Raw genomic sequence first — 20,377 nt, 5'->3', positions numbered from 1 at the left:
GAAATTTCACTACAGCGACCCCAGATTAGAAAGCTTGGATGGAAAGGTGCCATCCAGAGCTTCTCAATCTCCATCCATTTGTTATAGGCTGCAAGGTTGTCCATGAGGCCAGGGTACGCAGATGAGAAGCATAATAATAAAGTATAAGATTCGGGCACGACAGAGTTCCCCTTGTACGTGGTGCGCACAAGACTGAGTCTGGTATGCGGTAACTCCAGTGATCTTACCAACACATTGGGGTAGAAATGGAAGTGCTTTTATTTGATATGAGCATGCCCGATTCTATCTTTTTTCTTCTGTCATCTATGCTTATATGTTATTCATTGTACTGTAAAAAATGAACTGACAACATGGTCCTCCAGGTGAATGCAATGTATACATCTATACGGTAACCTTGCAGGGCTGGGATCCTGGGTTCAATTACTAACATATGGTATGTAAAAAAAGCAAAAAAAAACAAAAACAAACAACCTCCCTCCCAGAATACCAACTTTGGTATCCTGGCCTCAATAAAAGTTGAAAAGGGTTAAAATACAAAACTTGCCTAAAAAGTAAGTGCCGTAAAGGGGGGGGGGGGGTGTCTAAATTTTACAATTTGTCACTCTCTCGCTTTAATAAAGTTTAAAAAGGTCCCTCTGCTGCCCTTATATTCCATTGGTACCCTGCAATTGCTCTATTTAAATGCTGTTGTCATAAGTTGACAGAGGCGGCCAAATATTTAACCCCTTAACGATTCATGACGTATAGTTATGTCATCAGCCATGTCCCTGCCTTTGATGCGGACTTACATTCTGAGCCGTCATCTCTACTGGAACTTGACTACCAATCTGATCAGCCGTCAATTGCCTCTAAAGCGGGCTTTATACGCTACGATATCATTGCCGATATCGCTAGCGAGTGTACCCGCCCCCATTGTTTGTGCGACACGGGCATATCGCTGCCTGTTGCGCACTAAATCGCGCACCCCCGTCACATGGACTGACCTGTTCTGCGACGTCGCTCTGTCCGGCGATCCGCCTCCTTTCTAAGGGGGTGACATCACACGGTAGCCGTCCAATAGAAGCGGAGGGGCGGAGATGAGCGGGACGTAAACATCCCGCCCACCTCCTTCCTTCCGCATAGCCGGTGGAGGCAGGTAAGGAGATGTTCCTCGTTCCTGTGGTGTCACACATAGCGATGTGTGCTGTCGCAGGAACGAGGAACAACATCGCTAATGAGCGTTAAACAATTTTTGGTTTTAGGACGACCTCTCCGCGAAAAACTATTTTGGCCGCTTTTGCAATCGTTTTAGGTCGCACAAAAGTGTCACGATGCGATATCGTTAATGAAGCCGGATGTGCGTCACTAACTGCGTGACCCCGACGATAAAACATTAACGATATCGTAGCGTGTAAAGCCCCCTTAATGGCTGCGGGTGGATTGCAGATTCATCCGAGGCTATTAACCAATTAAATTCCGCAGTCAGTCTCTTGACAGTGGCATTTAACATGCCCGTCACTAATCCCTCCCATCGGCGGCCCTGTCACGTGATCGCTGGGTGCCGATAGGTTGTTATGACAGCTGATAGTCAGCTGATGACCGTTGTGTCTATCATGACAATCCTCCTGTAAATACCGGCTATTTTCTGCCGGTAGACCACACCCCTACCCTCTCTAACAGCGCCTTTGACTGGTTGCTATCACAGGTGCTGTCTGCGTGCTTATAGTGGAGTGTAAAATTAAATAAGTCAAAAGTGTAGGGTCCCCCCTATAGTGATACCAGCACAGTTAAACCTACGGCTACAGGCTGCCACCCCCAGCTGTGGGCTTATCTTGGCTGTGTATCAACATGTGGTGCTTTTTTTTTTTTTAAATGGATTATTTTTTAATTATTATTATTTATTATTATTATTATTATTTATTATTATTATTAATTTAAAGAAAAAAGGACATGCGGTTCCCTTAATCTTGATACCCAGCCAACATAAAGCCGGCAGATAGGGACTGGTTGGGGAGGCCCATGAAATGCGACAACACCGGCACTTTTGCCCTGGTACAGTGGCAATTAGCTTTTTTTTTTTTTTCTTTTTTAATTTCTTTTACACTCCACTAAAAGCAATCAGACTGTGTCTGTGATTCCAACCAATCACAGGCGCTGTTAGACCACACCCCATACCTTCTCTATCAGAGCCGCCGGTGGCCAGGGAAAGCAGTGTATATGTATGAGGGCTGATGAGTGGACCCGGGAGTAGCATTCCAGCCGTGTGGAAGGCTCGGTAAGTATATTCTCCTGCTTCAACCCTTTTATTTTACAGGTAATATTAGGTTCCCCATAGACTCATATGGGGTTCGATGATCGGGCTCAAGATCATTCCTGAACCGAAATGTTTTGGTTTTTTTTTTTGGTTTTTTTTTCTTTGTTCGGGTCTGGTGGTTCATCTGATCATCTGTGGGTTGGCTCATCTCTACTCATATAGCATCCTGGCCTACATTTACATCATGTCATACATATACGTAACAGTGATTCCACAGGCTTTTTCATGTGCTAAAATTGTAAAACTTAAAGATATTTATTCACTGTTTCTTTGTACAGAGGCTTTACCTAAACTGCTCTTTCTTTGTCGCTCCATTGGGAGACCCAGACAATTTGGGGTGTATAGCTTCTGCCTCTGGAGGCCACACAAAGTATTACACTTTTTAAAAAAGTGTAACCCCTCCCCTCTTCCTATACACCCTCCCGTGGATCACGGGCTCCCCAGTTTTATGCTTTGTGTGGAAGGAGGCACACATCCGCTCATGCATTCTCATACATAGTTATGTCGGATGACAGAAAAGAGGACACCGATGGGGTCCCCTGCATGTTCCCTTCTCATCCCACTATGTCGGCGGTGTTGTTAAGGTTGAGGTACCCATTGCGGGTACGGAGGCTGGAGCCACATGCCGTCTCCTTCACCATCCCTTATGCGGCTCTGGGAGAAGTGGGATCCTAAGCGGTCATCCATGAGCTGGGACCGTGCTCCATCCGCAGCCCCTGGTGGAACCTGCCGGACCGGAGCTTCTTCACCCCCAGGGACCGGGCCCTGCAACTGGAAGGTACTCTGTGTCCCCATGTGGGGACTGTACAGAGAGGGTCGCACCTTATCCTCGGAAGCCGCGGTAGTTCCGTCCGTTGTCTTTTCGGCGGACTTCCGCGCCGACCGTGCCTGCTTGTCGGGCACGGCCTTAAATTTAGTCCCCGGCTTCGCCGCGGCCTAGTCGCGAAAAATCCCGCCCCCGAGCCTGCCTGTCAGGGGTTAGGGCGGGATTGCCAACATGACGTCGGCTTTGAGGGCTGGAGCATCTTGCATGTTTCCCTCCCCCCTCATTGACCACTGTGGGGACTCCAGATTCCCGCTCTTTGCTGGCGCCGCCCTCGGCTCCACACCCCCCCTGAGAGCTCCGGCAGCCATTTTTAGCATTCTGCCGGTGGATGCTACTCAGCAGCAAAGCTCTGCAGCTCCGGGGGATCCACGACAGGGAATCTGGAGGACACACTCCGCTCGTTAGCGGTTGGTAAGCCACACCGGTCACCCGGTGCTGGTCCCCCTAGGGTGCCGGGATATATATAGATATAGATAGACCCTTTTCCTATATACACTCAGTGGTCACTCTCCTAAGAGACAACAGCATGTCGTCCACAAGGAGCAAAGCTACTAAGCTACTAAGGCACAGATTTTTTTCGCGGCCTGTACCTCTTGTGGGGCTATGTTGCCTGCGGGATCCACCTACCCTCACTGTGATCAATGCTCGACTCCTGCCACGCTTGCTCAGCCGGAGCCTAGGGCACTTGTAGGCCCCTCGGCTCATGTAGATCCCCCTGCTCCCACTGAACAGGCTGCAGGGACAGAGTCACCGTCGTTGACCTCTTTCGCTGAGAAACTCTGTCACTTTCTCAATCCATTGCACAGTCTATGGACAAATGGTCATCTAAGCTCCTTGAGGCTTTGCAGTCCAGACCGGGCCCTTCACAGGCCCCGGCCCCTGTTAGTCTGTCTCCTCCAGGCCCTTCTCGGTCCGCGCCGCAGCGCGCTCCCAGGATAGCCCCTAGGCCCCAGGCGGAGGACTCCTGCCCGGACCGCAGCCCCAGACCGGCTAAGCGGCCTCGCTGGGACTCTTCCCCAGCCTCCTCACGCTGCTCTGGATCCCAGCTTGAGGACTCTCAGGACGACGAGGCGGACGTGGGAGCTCAGGGCTCTGACCCTGACTTCGCCCTTAACCTTGATACCCCTGAGGGGGACGCCTTAGTAAATGATCTTATCTCGTCCATCAACCAGGTGTTGGATCTATCACCACCGCCGCCTCCTGCAGAGGAGTCGGCTTCTCAGCAGGAGAAACACCAATTTCGATTCCCCAAACGTATGCGCAATACGTTTTTTGATCACTCTAACTTCAGGGACGCTGTCCAGAAGCCCAGAGCGGTTCCGGACAAGCGCTTTGCTAAACTGCTCACTGACACGCGTTATCCCTTTCCACCTGAAGTCGTTAAGGGCTGGGCACATTCTCCCAAGGTGGATCCTCCAGTCTCTAGATTGGCTGCTAGGTCCGTTGTGTCTGTTGCCGATGGCTCATCCCTGAAGGATGCCACTGACAGACAGATAGAGCTCTTGGTGAAGTCTATTTATGAGGCCACGGGCGCGTCTTTCACCCTGGCCTTTGCGGCCGTGTGGGCTCTCCAAGAAATCTCGGCATGTCTGACTGAGATTAATGCTGTCACGCGGAATTCTGCTCCACATGTTTCTTCCTTGACCTCTCAGGCATCAGCATTTTCGTCCTACGCCATGAACGCCGTCCTGGTCTCCGCTAGCAGTACGGCTGTAGCATCCACTAACTCCGTGGCAGTCCGCAGGGCCATGTGGCTGCGCGAATGGAAAACAGACTCTGCTTCCAAAAGGTTCTTAACTGGTTTGCCTTTTTCTGGCGACCGTTTGTTTGGCGAACGGTTGGATGAGATTATTAAGGAATCCTCGGGAAAGGACTCCTCCTTACCCCAGTCCAAACCTAAGAGACCTCAGCAGAGAAAAATCCAATCGAGGTTTCGGTCCTTTCGTCCCTCCACCAAGTCCCAATCCTCTTCGTCCAACCGGCCGGAGAAAGGCCAGAGGAACTCCTATGCGTGGCGGTCCAAGTCACGCCCCCAAAAGGCCGCAGGAGGCACTGCCTCCAAGACGGCCTCCTCATGACTCTCGGCCTCATCTAGCCACATCCTCGGTCGGTGGCAGGCTCTCCCGCTTTGGCGACGCCTGGTGGCCACACGTTCAAGACCGATGGGTGAGAGACATTCTGTCTCATGGTTACAGGATAGAGTTCAGCACTCGACCTACGGCTCGTTTCTTCAGAACCTCCCCACCCCCCGCTCAGGCCGACGCACTTTTTCAGGCAGTGGACTCTCTAAAGATAGATGGAGTTGTGATTCCCGTTCCCCTTAAGGAACGTGGTCGCGGTTTTTACTCCAACTTGTTCGTGGTGCCAAAAAAGGACGGGTCATTCCGTCCCGTTCTGGACCTCAAGCTGCTCAACAGACATGTGAGAACCAGACGATTTCGGATGGAATCGCTCCGCTCGGTCATCGCCTCGATGTCACAAGGAGACTTCCTAGCATCGATCGACATCAAGGATGCTTATCTCCATGTGCCGATCGCACCCGAACATCAACGTTTCCTGCGTTTCGCCATCGGGGACGAACACCTCCAGTTTGTCGCATTGCCCTTCGGCCTGGCGACAGCCCCACGGGTTTTCACCAAAGTCATGGCATCCGTCGTGGCGGTCCTGCACTCTCAGGGCCACTCGGTGATCCCCTACTTGGACGATCTCCTAGTCAGGGCTCCTTCTCGGGTGGCGTGTCAACAAAGTCTTTCCGTCACTCTGGAGACTCTCCAGCAGTTCGGGTGGATCATCAATTTCCCAAAATCCAAGTTGACGCCGACCCAATCACTGACTTACCTCGGGATGGAGTTTCATACCCAGCCAGCGTTAGTCAAGCTACCGCGGGACAAACCGCTTTCTCTGCAAGCGGGGGTGCAATCACTTCTTCGGAGTCAGTCACACCCCTTAAGGCGCCTCATGCACTTCCTGGGGAAGATGGTTGCAGCTATGGAAGCAGTGCCGTTCGCGCAATTCCATCTACGGCCACTCCAATGGGACATTCTTCGCAAATGGGACAAGAGTTCGGCTTCCCTCGACAAGAACATCTCTCTTTCCCTTGCAACCAAAACATCGCTTCAGTGGTGGCTCCTACCCACATCTCTGTCTCGGGGAAAATCCTTCCTACCTCCAACCTGGGCCGTGGTCACCACGGACGCGAGCCTGTCAGGTTGGGGAGCGGTTTTTCTCCACCACAGGGCTCAAGGAACCTGGAATCCAATAGAATCGTCCCTTCAGATCAATATCCTGGAGATAAGGGCAGTATATCTAGCCCTATTGGCTTTCCATCGGTGGCTGGAGGGCAGGCAGATCCGAATACAGTCGGACAACGCCACTGCCGTCGCGTACATCAACCACCAAGGCGGCACTCGCAGTCGTCAAGCCTTCCAGGAAGTCCGACGAATTCTGCAGTGGGTGGAAGTCACAGGCTCCACCATCTCCGCAGTTCACATCCCGGGCGTAGAAAACTGGGAAGCAGATTTTCTCAGTCGTCAGGGCATGGACGCGGGGGAATGGTCTCTTCACCCAGACGTGTTTCGAGAGATCTGTCGCCGCTGGGGAACGCCGGACGTCGACCTCATGGCGTCACGACACAACAACAAGGTCCCGGCCTTCATGGCTCGGTCTCAGGATCACAGAGCTCTGGCAGCGGACGCCTTGGTCCAGGATTGGTCGCAGTTTCGACTGCCATACGTGTTTCCCCCTCTGGCGATGCTGCCCAGGGTACTACGCAAGATCCGGTCCGAATGCCGTCGCGCCATTCTCGTCGCTCCAGACTGGCCGAGGCGGTCGTGGTATCCGGATCTGTGGCATCTCGCGGTGGGTCAACCGTGGGCACTTCCAGACCGCCCAGACTTGCTGTCACAAGGCCCGTTTTTCCATCTGAATTCTGTGGCCCTTAACCTGACTGTGTGGCCATTGAGTCCTGGCTCCTAGCGTCTTCAGGGTTATCTCAGGATGTCATTGCCACCATTAGACAAGCCAGGAAGCCAACGTCTGCCAAGATCTATTACAGGTCTTGGCAAATCTTCTTATCCTGGTGCTCTGATAATGGTTTTCCTCCATGGCCATTTGCATTACCCACATTTCTTTCATTTCTACAATCTGGAATGGACAAGGGTTTGTCCCTCGGCTCTCTCAAGGGCCAAGTTTCGGCGCTCTCCGTGTATTTTCAAAAGCGTCTAGCCAGGCTTCCGCAGGTCCGCACGTTCCTGCAGGGGGTTTGCCACATGGTTCCACCTTACAAACGTCCGTTGGAACCTTGGGATCTTAACAGGGTCCTGACGGCTCTTCAAAAGCCGCCTTTTGAGCCGCTGCGGGATGTCTCTCTCTCCCTTCTTTCTAAGAAGGTGGCCTTCCTGGTGGCAGTCACATCACTTCGGAGAGTGTCTGAGCTTGCAGCGCTGTCATGCAAAGCTCCCTTCCTGGTTTTTCACCAGGATAAGGTGGTTCTGCGTCCTGTCCCGGAATTTCTCCCGAAGGTGGTATCCCCTTTTCATCTAAATCAGGATATCTCCTTGCCTTCCTTTTGCCCTAATCCAATTCACCAGTGTGAAAAGGATTTGCACTCTTTGGATCTAGTGAGAGCACTCCGGCTCTACGTGTCTCGCACGGCGCCCCTGCGCCGTTCAGACGCGCTCTTTGTCCTTGTCGCTGGCCAGCACAAGGGCTCTCAGGCCTCCAAGTCAACCTTGGCTCGGTGGATCAAGGAACCGATTCTCGAGGCCTGCCGTACTTCTGGGCTTCCGCTCCCTTCAGGGTTGAAAGCCCATTCTACCAGAGCCGTAGGTGCGTCCTGGGCATTGCGGCACCGGGCGACGGCTCAGCAGGTGTGTCAGGCAGCTACGTGGTCTAGTCTGCACACTTTCACGAAACACTATCAAGTGCATACCTATGCTTCGGCAGACGCCAGTCTAGGTAGGCGAGTCCTCCAGGCGGCGGTTGCCCACCTGTAAGAGGGGGCCGTTTTCGGCCCTTTCTATTGAGGTATTGTTTTTACCCACCCAGGGACTGCTCTTGGACGTCCCAATTGTCTGGGTCTCCCAATGGAGCGACAAAGAAAAAGGGAATTTTGTTTACTTACTGTAAATTCCTTTTCTTCTAGCTCCTATTGGGAGACCCAGCACCCGCCCCTGTGCCCTTCGGGCTGGTTGTTCTTTTGTGTACACATGTTGTTGATGTTGATTTGTTCCTTTGGTTCATGGTCTTCAGTTCTCCGAACATCCTTCGGATTGAATTTACCCTAGACCAATTTATAAGTTTTCTCCTTCCTGCTTTTGCACCAAAACTGAGGAGCCCGTGATCCACGGGAGGGTGTATAGGCAGAGGGGAGGGGTTACACTTTTTTAAAAAGTGTAATACTTTGTGTGGCCTCCAGAGGCAGAAGCTATACACCCAATTGTCTGGGTCTCCCAATAGGAGCTAGAAGAAAAGGAATTTACGGTAAGTAAACAAAATTCCCTTTTTTTGAAGAGTGATATTAAAGGTCTATGAAATGTGAAATATTAACACGTTCATGACTGGAGGTATTTTGGGTCATCTTGCCTACAGCATGTATTTAATATTTGAAATGCATACTGAAGATGTTTTGTGTTTTTTGGGGGGTTTTTTGTTGTTGTTGTTTGTTTGTTTTTTTTTTGTTTTTTTTTGTTTTTTTTTTTCTCTCTCATTTCAATATATTAGTGTACCCCACCAAATATTTTTGTCAATGAGGTTAATAAAATAAATTTTCTTTGTCGCTCCATTGGGAGACCCAGACAATTGGGTGTATAGCTATTGCCTCTGGAGGCCACACAAAGTATTACACTTAAAAGTGTAAGGCCCCTCCCCTTCTGGCTATACACCCCCAGTGGGATCACTGGCTCACCAGTTTTGTGCTTTGTGCGAAGGAGGCAACACATCCACGCATAGCTCCACTTTTTAGTCAGCAGCAGCTGCTGACTATGTCGGATGGAAGAAAAGAGGACACATATAGTGTCCCCAGCATGCTCCCTTCTCACCCCACTGTATGTCGGAGGTGTTTGTAAGGTTGAGGTACCCATTGCGGGTACGGCGGCAGGAGCCCACATGCTGATTCCTTCCCCATCCCTTTTTACAGGGCTCTGGGTGAAGTGGGATTTACCGGTCTCCAGGCACTGAGACCGTGCTCCATCTACAGCCCCTGGAGAAGATGCTGGATGGAGCGGAGTACATCAGGGACATGGCCCTGCTTCCTCAAGGTACTCTGTGTCCCCGTGCATTTGGCGCTCACACCGCAGCATGCTGGGTGTTGTAGTGCGCCGGGGGACATCAGCGCTGCGGCGCCTGTGCCATGGCCTCATTCAGCTTTGCTGAAGCAGGCTCACTTATGGGAATTGGTCGCGCCGGCCGCTGGGACTGCGGCGCGGCTGGCACTTGTAGTGCGCCGGGGACTTCAGCGCGGCCTGCGCTTTTACGGCGGCCGCGCTGATAACTAGAGTCCCCGGCTTTTGCGGCCTGCTTCCGTTCGTTCCCGCCCCCAGACCTGCCAGTCAGGAGAGGGGCGGGACGCTGGCCACTTCCAGGAATCGGTCGCGCCGGCCGCTGGCAGCGGCGCGGCTGGCACTTGTGGTGCGCCGGGGACTTCAGCGCGGCCCGCGCTTTTACGGCGGCCGCGCTGATAACTAGAGTCCCCGGCTTTTGCGGCCTGCTTCCGTTCGTTCCCGCCCCCAGACCTGCCAGTCAGGAGAGGGGCGGGACGCTGGTCACTTCTATGAATCAGTCGCGCCGGCCGCTGGAACTGCGGCGCGGCTGGCACTTGTGGTGCGCCGGGGACTTCAGCGCGGCCCGCGCTTTTACGGCGGCCGCGCTGTTAACTCGAGTCCCCGGCTTCTGGGCCTAGTCTCCCTTCGTTACCGCCCACAGCCCTGACAGTCAGGGTAGGGGCGTGACGCTGCATAGAGCAGAGCTGAGAGCTGGAGTATGTTTTGCATACTCCACCCCTCTCACTGGTGCACTGTGAATCCGGATTCCCGCACTTTCTCAGGCACGCCCACGGCTTCCTTCTCTACAAGGACACCGGCAGCCATTAGTGTCAGTTTCTGTACGATACAGAGACAAGTGTGGAAGACCCTGGCATTCTGATAGTCACACAATCGCTGTAACAGGCGTTAAGCAGCACCTGTGGTGCTAACCCCACTAGTGCAGAAGTGCACTTATAGATATGCTTGTACTATATACATTGCACTGTTTGGTCGCACGTTGTATATACCCTCCTGGATTATGCGGAGGAGTTATCAGCATATTCTCTGTGTAAAACAAAGGTGCAGAACCACATGTTTTTCTATACAGCTGGTACAGCATGTACAGCTATACGGCCGGCAGGTACATAGACTCCCATTGTATGCACTAATGGCCAGGGGATGAGGACGGTGTCTGCAGTATTTACTGACAGTTTTTCTGAGACTATGGCTATGATACTAGAAGCCTAGCAGTCCGGACATGTCTCTCACAATATGGGCACTGTTGAATCATTGATCCATGGCCCCCCTCAGTGTGAATAACTAACAGCTCCGGGAATGTCACACGCATCCCAGAGTCACGGCTCTGCACGGACGTCAGTCCCAGACAGCCTAAGTGGGCTCGCTATGAGCGGCCTCGGTTTCATCAGGGTCCTAACAGAAGGACTCGCTGTGTAATGAGGCGGAAGTAGCGGCTCAGGATTCTGATCCTGAGACCGCTCTCAATCTGGATACACCTGATTGTGACGCCATAGTAAATAATCTTATAGCGTCCATCTATAGAATGTGGGTTATTTCTCACAGCTCCTCCAGTGGAGGAGTCAGCTTCACGTATTTTTCTGGACCACTCTGCCTTCAGAGAGGCAGTCCAGGAACACCACGCTTATCCAGATATGCGCTTCTCCAAACGGCTTAGGATACACGTTATCCCTGCCCCTGACTTGGTCAAGGACTGGACCCAATGTCCCGAGCGGCATCCTCCAATCTCCAGGCTTGTAGCTAGATCCATAGTTGCAGTGGGAGATGGAACTGCAAACTCAAAGATGCCACTGACAGACAGATGGATCTCTGGTCGAAAGCCATCTATGAGGCTGTCGGCGCACCGTTGGCTCCGGCATTCTCTCCCTTGGGGCACTCCAAGCTATTTCAGCTTGTCTTACACAGATTGACACGGTTACACGTACATCTGTGCCGCAGGTGGCATCCTTAACCTCTCAAATGTCTGCATTTGTTTCTTACGCGATTCAGGTTGTCCTGGACTCTGCGAACCGTGCGGCGGTAGCCTCCGCTACTCCGTGTTTTTAAGCAGAGCCTGGTCTGCTCGTTAAGTGAATGGAAGGCAGATTCTGCTTCCAAAAAAGGTTGCCTAACCAGTTGCCTTTTTCTGCTGACCGACTGTTTGGTGAGCGTTGGATGTAACCATCAAACAGTCCAGGGGTAAGGATTCATCCTTTCCTCAGCCCGGACACAACAAACCCCAACAGAGCAAGAGGCAGTCGGGGTTTTCGGCCTTTTCGAGGCTCGGGCAGGTCCCATTTTTCCTCGTCCAATGTGGACTCAAAAGGATCAGAGGAGCTAAGATTCTTAGCGGGCTCAGTCTCGCCCAAAAAAGCGACAGTCTGAAAACCCGCTTCCAAGGCGGCTTCCTCATGACTTGCGGCCTCGGTCGGTAGCAGGCTCTCCCGCCTTGGCGATATTTAGCTGCCATAGGTCAATGACCATTGAGTGTGAGACATTCTGTCTCACGGGTACAGGATAGAGCTCACTTCTCGTCCTCCAACTCGATTCTTCAGAATTTCTCCACCTCCCGGCCGGGCCGCTGCTCTTCTGCAAACAGGGTGCACTCTATAGGCAGAAAGAGTGATGACTCCCGTTCCTCTTCAGGAACAAGGTCACGGTTTTTACCCCAAATTCTTTGCGGTACCTATAACAACGGGCCGTTCCGTCCCGTTCTGGATCTAAAAATGCTCAGCAAGCTCGTGGACACCAGGCGGTTCCGGATGGAATCCCTCCGCCATGTCATCGCCTCAAGGTCCCAAGGATATTTCCTAGCATCATTAGGCATCAAGGATGCTTATCCACACGTGCCGATTGATCCAGAGCACTAGCGTTTCTACGCTTCGTTATAGGAGACGAACACCCTCTGTTCGTAGCTCTACCTTCCGGCTAGCGACAGTCCAACTGGTCTTCGCCAAGGTCAGGGCAGCAGTAGTCACAGTCCTGCACTCTCAGGGTCACTCTGTGGTCCCGTATTTAGACGATCTACTTGTCAAGGCACTCTCTTAGGAAACATGCCAACACTGCCCGAACGTTGCGCTGGAGACTCTCTAGAGTTTTGGGTGGATCATCAACTTTTTAAAGTCAGATCCGACCCCGACCCTATCGATAACATATCTAGGCATAGAGTTTCTTACTCTCTCAGCGATAGTGAAGCTGCCGCTAGACAAACAGCATTCACTACGGGCTGCAAGCTCTTCTTTAAGAACCAGTCGCACACATTGAGACGCCTCATGCACTTCCTACGTAAGATGGTAGCAATGGAGGCAGTTCCTTTCGCGCAGTTTTACTGCGTCCACTACAATGGGACATTCTCCGCCAATGGGACGAGGAGTCGACGTCCCTCAACAGAGTCGTCGTTCTTTCTCAGGCGGCCAAGGAATCTCTACGGTGGTGGCTTCTTCTCACCTCTTGGTCAAAAAGAAGGTCCTTCCTATCCCCGTCCTGGGCGATAGTTACGACAGACGCGAGTCTATCAGGGTGGGGAGCAGTTTTTCTCCACTACAGCGCTCAGGGTACGTGGACTCAGCAAGAGTCCACTCTTCAGATCAATGTTCTTGAACACAGAGCAGTGTATCTTGCCCTACAATCCTTCCAACAGCGGCTGGAAAGCAAGCATATCCGACTTCAGTCGGACAGCTCCACAGCGGTGGCATACATCAACCACCAAGGAAGAACGCGCAACCGGCAAGCCTTCCAGGAAGTCCGGCAGGTTCTGATGTGGGTGGAAGACACGGCATCCACCATATCCACAATTCACATCCCAAGTGTGGAAACTAGGAAGCTGACTTCCTAAGTCGCTGAGGTGTGGCCGAAAGAGTATGGTCTCCTCACCCGGACGGGTTTCAGGAGATCTGGCGCCGCTGACAGAGGCCGGACGTCGATCTAATGGCGTCACGGCACAACAACAATGTGCCAGCTTCATGGCACGGTTTCACAATCATCGAGCTCTGGCGGCAAACGCCTTAGTTCAGCATTGGTCGCAGTTCCAGCTACCTTAGGTGCCACCTCTGGCATTGTTGCCCAGAGTACTGCGCTAGATCAAGACCGACTGCGGCCGCGCCATCCTCGTCGCTACAAATTGGCCGAGGATGTTGTGGTACTCGGTTCTGTGGTGCCTCACGGTAGGCTAACCGGGGGCACTACCAGACCAATCAGACTGGCTGTCTCAAGGGCCATTCTTCCATTTGAATTCTACGGCCCTCAACCGGATGGTGTGGCATTGAGTCCTGGAACCTAGTGTCGTCAGGATTACCTCAGGACGTGGTTGCCACCATGAGACAGGCTAGCATACCAACGTCCGCCAAGATTGACCACAGGACGTGGAAGATGTTCTTATCTCGGTGCTCGGCGCAGGGTGTTTCTCCCTGGCCGGTTGCATCGTCTATGTTTCCTTCCTTCCTGCAATCTAGGTAGGAAAATGGGTTGTCGCTCAGTTCCCTTTAGGGACAAGTCTCACCGCTATCTGTATTTTTTCAGAAACGACGACTTCCTCAGGTACGCACGTTCCTACGGGGAGTTTGTCTTCTCAGCACTCCGTACAAGCGGCCGTTAGAGCCCTGAGATCTGAACAAGGTTCTAATTGCTCTCCAGATGCCGCCTTTCGAGCCTTTGAAGGATGTCTCCCTTCCCGTTTTTCACGGGAAGTGGCCTTCTAGTAACGGTCTCGTCTCTTAGGAGAGTTTCCGAGCTAGCAACGCTCTCATACAAACTCCCTTCCTGGTCCTTCACCAGGACAGGGTAGTTCTGCGTCCGGTTCCGGAATTTCTCCCTAAGGTGGTATCCCATTTTCATATCAATCAGGATATCACCTCACCTTCTTTGTGTCCTCGTCCAGTCCATCAATTTCAGAAAGATTTGCAATCTGTTGGTTCTGGTGAGAGCACTCAGGTTCTACTTCCCGCATGGCGCTCCTGCGCCACCCGGATGCACTCTTTGTCCTTGTCGCTGGTCGGCGTAAACAGTCGCAAGCTTCCAGATCCACCCTTGCTCGGGGGCTCGAGGAACCAATTCTTGAAACCTACAGTTCTACTGGGCTTCTGGTTCTCTCAAGGCCGAAGGCCCATTCTACCAGAGCCGTGGGTGCATCCTGGGCATTACGGCACCAGGCTACGGCTCAGCAGGTGTGTCAGGCACCCACCTGGTCGAGTCTACTTACTTTTACCAAGCATTATCAGATGCATACCTACGCTTCGGCAGACGCCAGCCTAGGTAGATAAGTCATTCAGGCGGCGGTTGGCCACCTGTAGGAGAGGGCCGTTTGACGGCCCTATCATGAGGTATTCTTTTACCCACCCAGGGATTGCTTTTGGACATCCCAATTGTCTGGGTCTCCCAATGGAGCGACAAAGAAGAAGGGAATTTTGTTTACTTACCGTAAATTCCTTTTCTTCTAGCTCCAATTGGGAGACCCAGCACCCGCCCTGTTTTTCTCGGGGTTTTTCTGTTTTTTCGGGTACACATGTTGTTCATGTGGTATGGTTCAGTTCTCCGATGTTTCCTCGGATTGAATTGGTCTTTAAACCAGTTATTGGCTTTCCTCCTTCTTGCTTTGGCACTAAAACTGGTGAGCCAGTGATCCCACTGGGGGTGTATAGCCAGAAGGGGAGGGGCCTTACACTTTTAAGTGTAATACTTTGTGTGGCCTCCAGAGGCAATAGCTATACACCCAATTGTCTGGGTCTCCCAATTGGAGCTAGAAGAAAAGGAATTTACGGTAAGTAAACAAAATTCCCTTCATTTTCATACAGTTTTACTTGGAAGGCACATGAGGATTCTCTGCATGTCTTTGAGCCCTTGCTGCACAACAGCCTGAATACAGAATCAGTCCCATATGGAGGGAAATTAGGGTTGTGTGTATTTTTTTTTTTTTTTTTTTTGTGTGTGTGTGTATATAGCCAGAAACTAGCTTGTCTCTTGTCACCGTACAAAGGATCAGGTTGTGAGAATGACAGAAGATTTTGCTTACACAAACATGCAGTACCATCAAAGCCATCCAAAGATTGATGGGTGTTTGCTAATGGTATATTGCGTTAAACAGCAGGACAAAGCCAATTCCATTTTAATTGAAAGGGAAAAAAACAAGTAAAACGGTAATAATGTGTACAAATACCTAGCAAATTACTGGTGAGGAAGTTTAAAGCGTAAATGGAAATGTGCTTAAATAAGCTCAAACTTGTGTCTCTTAGGTTTACAGAGATGCTGAGTCACAAATGATCATACGAGATTGGATAAAAGAGAGGCAAGAAATGAGGTAATTTTTAGTGTTTGTTTTTATTTATTTATTTTTGTTTTTTTCCCTTGGACGCAGGTGATCAGATTTAGACTCCATTCACCCTCATATAGTAATTAATGTTGGGCCCTTGTAGCTGCTAGTTATTCCTTGCTCATTTTAGGAATAGTTTTTTGTAATACTTTTGTACAGAGATTCATGTATTAGTGATCTGCATTGTATTAGTCTTCAACACTATACACAGAGTGTGATACCCAGAGGAGGGCAGCCATAAGAGCATTCTATCACAGAACAATCCATTATCAATTAGAAGATATTTTGAGACGTGGTAACCTATGAAATCGCTTTGTTTCTCCAAAACATGGATTGTAATAGTGTTTATCACCATGTCATTCAGCATACAGATGTCGGTTACAGCGGTTGTCCATTTGCAATAAATTATCACTTACAGGATAGGTGGTAACTTCTAGATCGGTAGCGATCTGACTTCTGAGAGTTCAACCAATCACCAGAATGAAACCCTTTTATCCATTTAACACGAAGTCCCAGAGAGGGGTCATTTAACATTTCTACCATTAGAACCCTATGCAGCTCAAAATTTCTGGGACTTCTAGTGTTAAAATGGAGCAGCGTGGTCAATCTTTGCTCCACTTACTCTATTGATCTGCCAGAGTGCTGTATTTGGCGTTTGCCACCAATAGAGGGAAAAAATGGAGAGGACGTTGAGCAATCGATACCGTCTCTCCATTATTACGGGGATATAAGTGCTCCATTCTGGCAATGTAGATGGGTGATAACTTACGGTATTCTAACTGGATAATACTTTTTAAAGTAATGTGACAAATGCGTCTTCCACCATCTAATAACTGCTTTGTTCTTTTCACATTAGGGACATGGCCCGAAAAATCTTCAACCCTCGCTTTGGTAGTATATTCCGGACTGATCATAATCCAACCTACTTCTTGAGGCGCCTGTCTCGTTTTGCCGATATTTACATGGAATCCTTAAGCTGCTTACTGAACTATAACCTGCATCACACTTTTTATCCAAAAAGAACGCCACTACAGCATGAAGTTCCTGTGTGGTCTGATCCGCAGTACCCTGGCACATTTGGTATCCCTTTCTTACAGGAAATTGCTCAGCTAAAATGACTCCCTTCTGCTTTAATCTCCAGTCGTGCACAGTTTTGGCTTTTATAAGTCATTTTGTGTGGCTTACTTTGTAACACTCGATTTTACCAGCTTTTTATGGAGTGCACAGTGACCCGTCTATGTAGGACTGAACATGAATGCTGACATTGTCTTTATGTTGGTTTTTAGAGTCGTTACTGGTCCATCTGAGTGTGTGTGTTTTTCTTTTTATGGTTCTCTTCATGACGCAGCTATTTTTACAATTGTATATTGAGTTTTAGTCATTTGGAAATGTTTTTATTAAGATTTGTTTTACAGTGGCTAATTTTGTATACTCTTTTAAAACCATTAGCAAAGTAAATCCTATTCATTAAATCTATACCCTATGTAGCTTGCCTTAATAGTCGTCCAAGATAGCGGAGTTGTAAGCGGTGACCAATTGAATCTTGCACCCTTCGGCGATCACTGCGCCCACACATCCAGGCCATTGTCTGTCTGACTTTCAACTAGTTCGCTAATACTCTGCACTGACTGCTACGTTCTTTGTTGCTAATGATTAGGGCTCTTGATGAAGTTCTGTTTACACTCTACTTTGACGCAACGCTTTGCTTTATAACCTATTTTATGTTGATTTTGCTACATTATGTACTTGTCTCAGAACAAATTTGTGTGCAATGTATGTAAACTTCACTACATTTTTTGTGCCCTGCTATGTATGTAAACTTCACAACATTTCTAAGTATGTTGATATGGCAAACCTTTAGTGTGAAACCCAGTGTGTATGTCGAGTATTATGTAATAGTAATGGTATTCTTTCTTCTGTTATACAAAATTAGGTATTTATAGAACGCTGTATATAAACTTTAGTGTCCAAGCTCTTTGGAGATATGCTGCAATGTGAAATAAGTGACCTGATTGTTATATTAGCATTGTGGATAAGATGCAGCTTTATCAGACTAAGCACTATCTATATATCCTAGTAGAGGATATAGAATATATTCATGCTATGGAAGCCATCTAGGGTATTTATTTCCCCTTAGGACCGTTATTTTTGATGTTCCAATAAACACAACATTAAGAGGTAGAAATTTTAATTTTCTTAAATTTATGAATGTAACAAATCCGTTCCCACTCTTCTACTAAGTCTTTGTTTAAAAATGACCAGAATCCCCTTCATGACTGTCCCAGAATAAATAAAGTGGGCGCTGACAAAACTGGACGTCTGACCTATGAATGTGCCATGAACTATTGCTTAGTTGCGTTTAAATTTTTTTTTTATTATTATTTTTTTTTTATCCATTTTCTCCTCTACTACACAAAATACTTTTTTGCAGATAGACCACTCCATAAGACAATAGAAACCGGCTATGGGTGCAAAACCTAAATCCACATTTCATTCTGTGTGTGTGGGGTGACATTTCAGTCTTTTTAGTTTTATATACAATTCCTTTTATTTCTTTAGATTTTTGACAGTACTGTTAGTAATTGATCTGTATATTTCTTTTGTGGTCAGATACAGATTGTGACCTGTTTACACTGCAGACGTTAAACTAATGGTATTGTATATGTGCCGTCCTTAGCACTATACATTCATGTAGACCAGTACAGCCATAACCATGGGATTGTATATACATTTTATAAGTAGTTGCTGCTTTTAGAGTATTTATAAATGGCACCAGCTGATCTCCACAATGTATTTCAGTATGATCCTGTGTAATGTCCCAATGGTAAACTGATGACAATATGTAATACTAATTGTATTCTACATTTCTGTGGGAATTCATATTTCTGTTTTAATAAAACAAGGATTTTAGAAGAAGAATATATTTGCGTCTAAACGTTTTATTTATTTGTAGTAGGGTGCAGTGACGGACCTAATGGGGATAGGATTGTAGTACGCCTACTCCCTTATTCGACCTGAGAAAAATACCAAGCAATGACCTGTTTCAGAATCTTTGTAGATACCAACCACAGAAGTATCAGAAGAAACTTTACCTTTTTTTTTTTACAACTGTCTTTATAGATGAGAAATATGGGCTTTGTTGACTAAAGCAATGAGAAATTCCAGACTTGTTTAATAATGGCCCAGTATGAAGTTTTAAAGGTACGACACAGCTATGTCAATAAATGATTTTCACAATGTACAATCATTACTTAAAAACGACCATTTTCTTTGCAAAGTTATTGGTGTGTAATCTGCAAGCTGAACAGTGTAGTGGAAAGGGGTTGTCCAGACATAAGCGGGTTTTACACGCTACGATATCGTTAATGAATTATCGTCGGGGTCACGTTGTTTGTGACGCACATCCGGCGTCATTAACGATATCGCAGCGTGTGACACTTATGTGCGACCTAAAACGATCGCAAAAGTGGCAAAAATCGTTTGCCGCGGAGAGGTCGTCCTGAATCAAAACATCGTTTTCTTCTAATTAGCGATGTTGTTCCTCGTGCCTGCGGCAGCACACATCGCTGTGTGTGACACCGCAGGAGTGAGGAACATCTCCTCCTTACCTGCCTCCACCGGCTATGCGGAAGGAAGGAGGTGGGCGGGATGTTTACGTCCTGCTCATCTCCGCTTCTATTGGACTGCTGCCATTTGACGCCGCACGACCCGCCCCCTTAGAAAGGAGGCGGATTGCCGGCCAGAGCGACGTTGCAGGGCAGGTAAGTCCGTGTGACGGGGGTAAGCGAGGTTGTGCGCGACGGGCAGCGATTTGCCCGTGTCGCACAACCGACGGGGGCGGGTACGATCGCTTGCGATCTCGCTAGCGAGATCGCAGCATGTAAAGCCCGCTTTAGTGACTGCAGTCTTTAAGGCTATGTGCGCACGTTGCCTTCTGCCGTGACAAATATTCTGCAGCGTTTTGTCACTGCATGTGCGTTTCAAAACGCAGCCAAAAAGCTGTGCATTGTGGATGCATTGTGAGTGCAGAATGGATGCAGAATTCATGCGTACTGGATGCTTGCTCTACCATAGACAGAGAGGGAAAAGCATCCAAAACGCACAAAAGAAGTGACATGTTGATTTTTAGAACACCGATTTTGTCAAATTTGGCATGCAAAATGCTGCGTTTTAAAACACATGGAATTTGCTAAATTCTCATAGACTTTGCTGGGGAAGCAGAACGCACACATTTACGCTGCAGTTTAAAACGCGGGAAAAAACGCAACGTGCGCACACAGCCTTACCTCCAGCCTTGACAACCCCTCTACTCCGACTGCACACTTTTGAATCCTCTGCGCATGCATGCATGCAATGGTGTAAGTACACTTCAGAAGTAGGTGGTCATGTGACTATATAAGCATGCAATTTGTATAGATGCGCTCACAAGCCAAGACGCAGCCTTGCTTAATACAAGTGAATTGATTGAGGCCAGGTACTTCTACTTGGAATGTAGCCGTAAGTATGCAAATTGCGTACTTGCAGTCACATTAGCGCCTGGCACCAGAGAATCCTCACAGCCTATGGGGCGCACAAAGATTCAAAGATCTGAAGTCAGAATTTAACCTCAAGCCAGGATAATCCCTTTTAAATGAGTCTCAGCCAGCACATCACTCCTTTCTATGCAAAAACTGTTGTTGCTTTAGTAATTCTGACCCATT

The 20,377-nt window shown here is 49.0% G+C and overlaps 1 protein-coding gene across 2 annotated transcripts in view; it reads left to right on the top strand.

Annotated features, from left to right (window-relative positions):
- NT5DC3 (5'-nucleotidase domain containing 3) overlaps nt 1-18,596 on the top strand; it is a 95,320-nt gene extending 76,724 nt beyond the window's left edge. For both annotated transcript variants that reach the window (XM_075344718.1, XM_075344717.1), the window contains exons 13-14: nt 15,601-15,665; nt 16,534-18,596. In XM_075344718.1, the coding sequence (XP_075200833.1) occupies nt 15,601-15,665; nt 16,534-16,795 (327 nt within the window). In that variant the 3' untranslated portion in view covers nt 16,796-18,596. The remainder of the gene's footprint in view (nt 1-15,600; nt 15,666-16,533) is intronic.
- Nucleotides 18,597-20,377: the final 1,781 nt, after the last annotated feature.

Source organism: Anomaloglossus baeobatrachus, chromosome 4, assembly GCF_048569485.1.
Source record: "Anomaloglossus baeobatrachus isolate aAnoBae1 chromosome 4, aAnoBae1.hap1, whole genome shotgun sequence".
NCBI classification, from domain to species: Eukaryota; Metazoa; Chordata; class Amphibia; order Anura; family Aromobatidae; genus Anomaloglossus; species Anomaloglossus baeobatrachus.
Note: the sequence above shows the minus strand (reverse complement) of the source record. Positions and strands in the feature narration are given on the sequence as shown.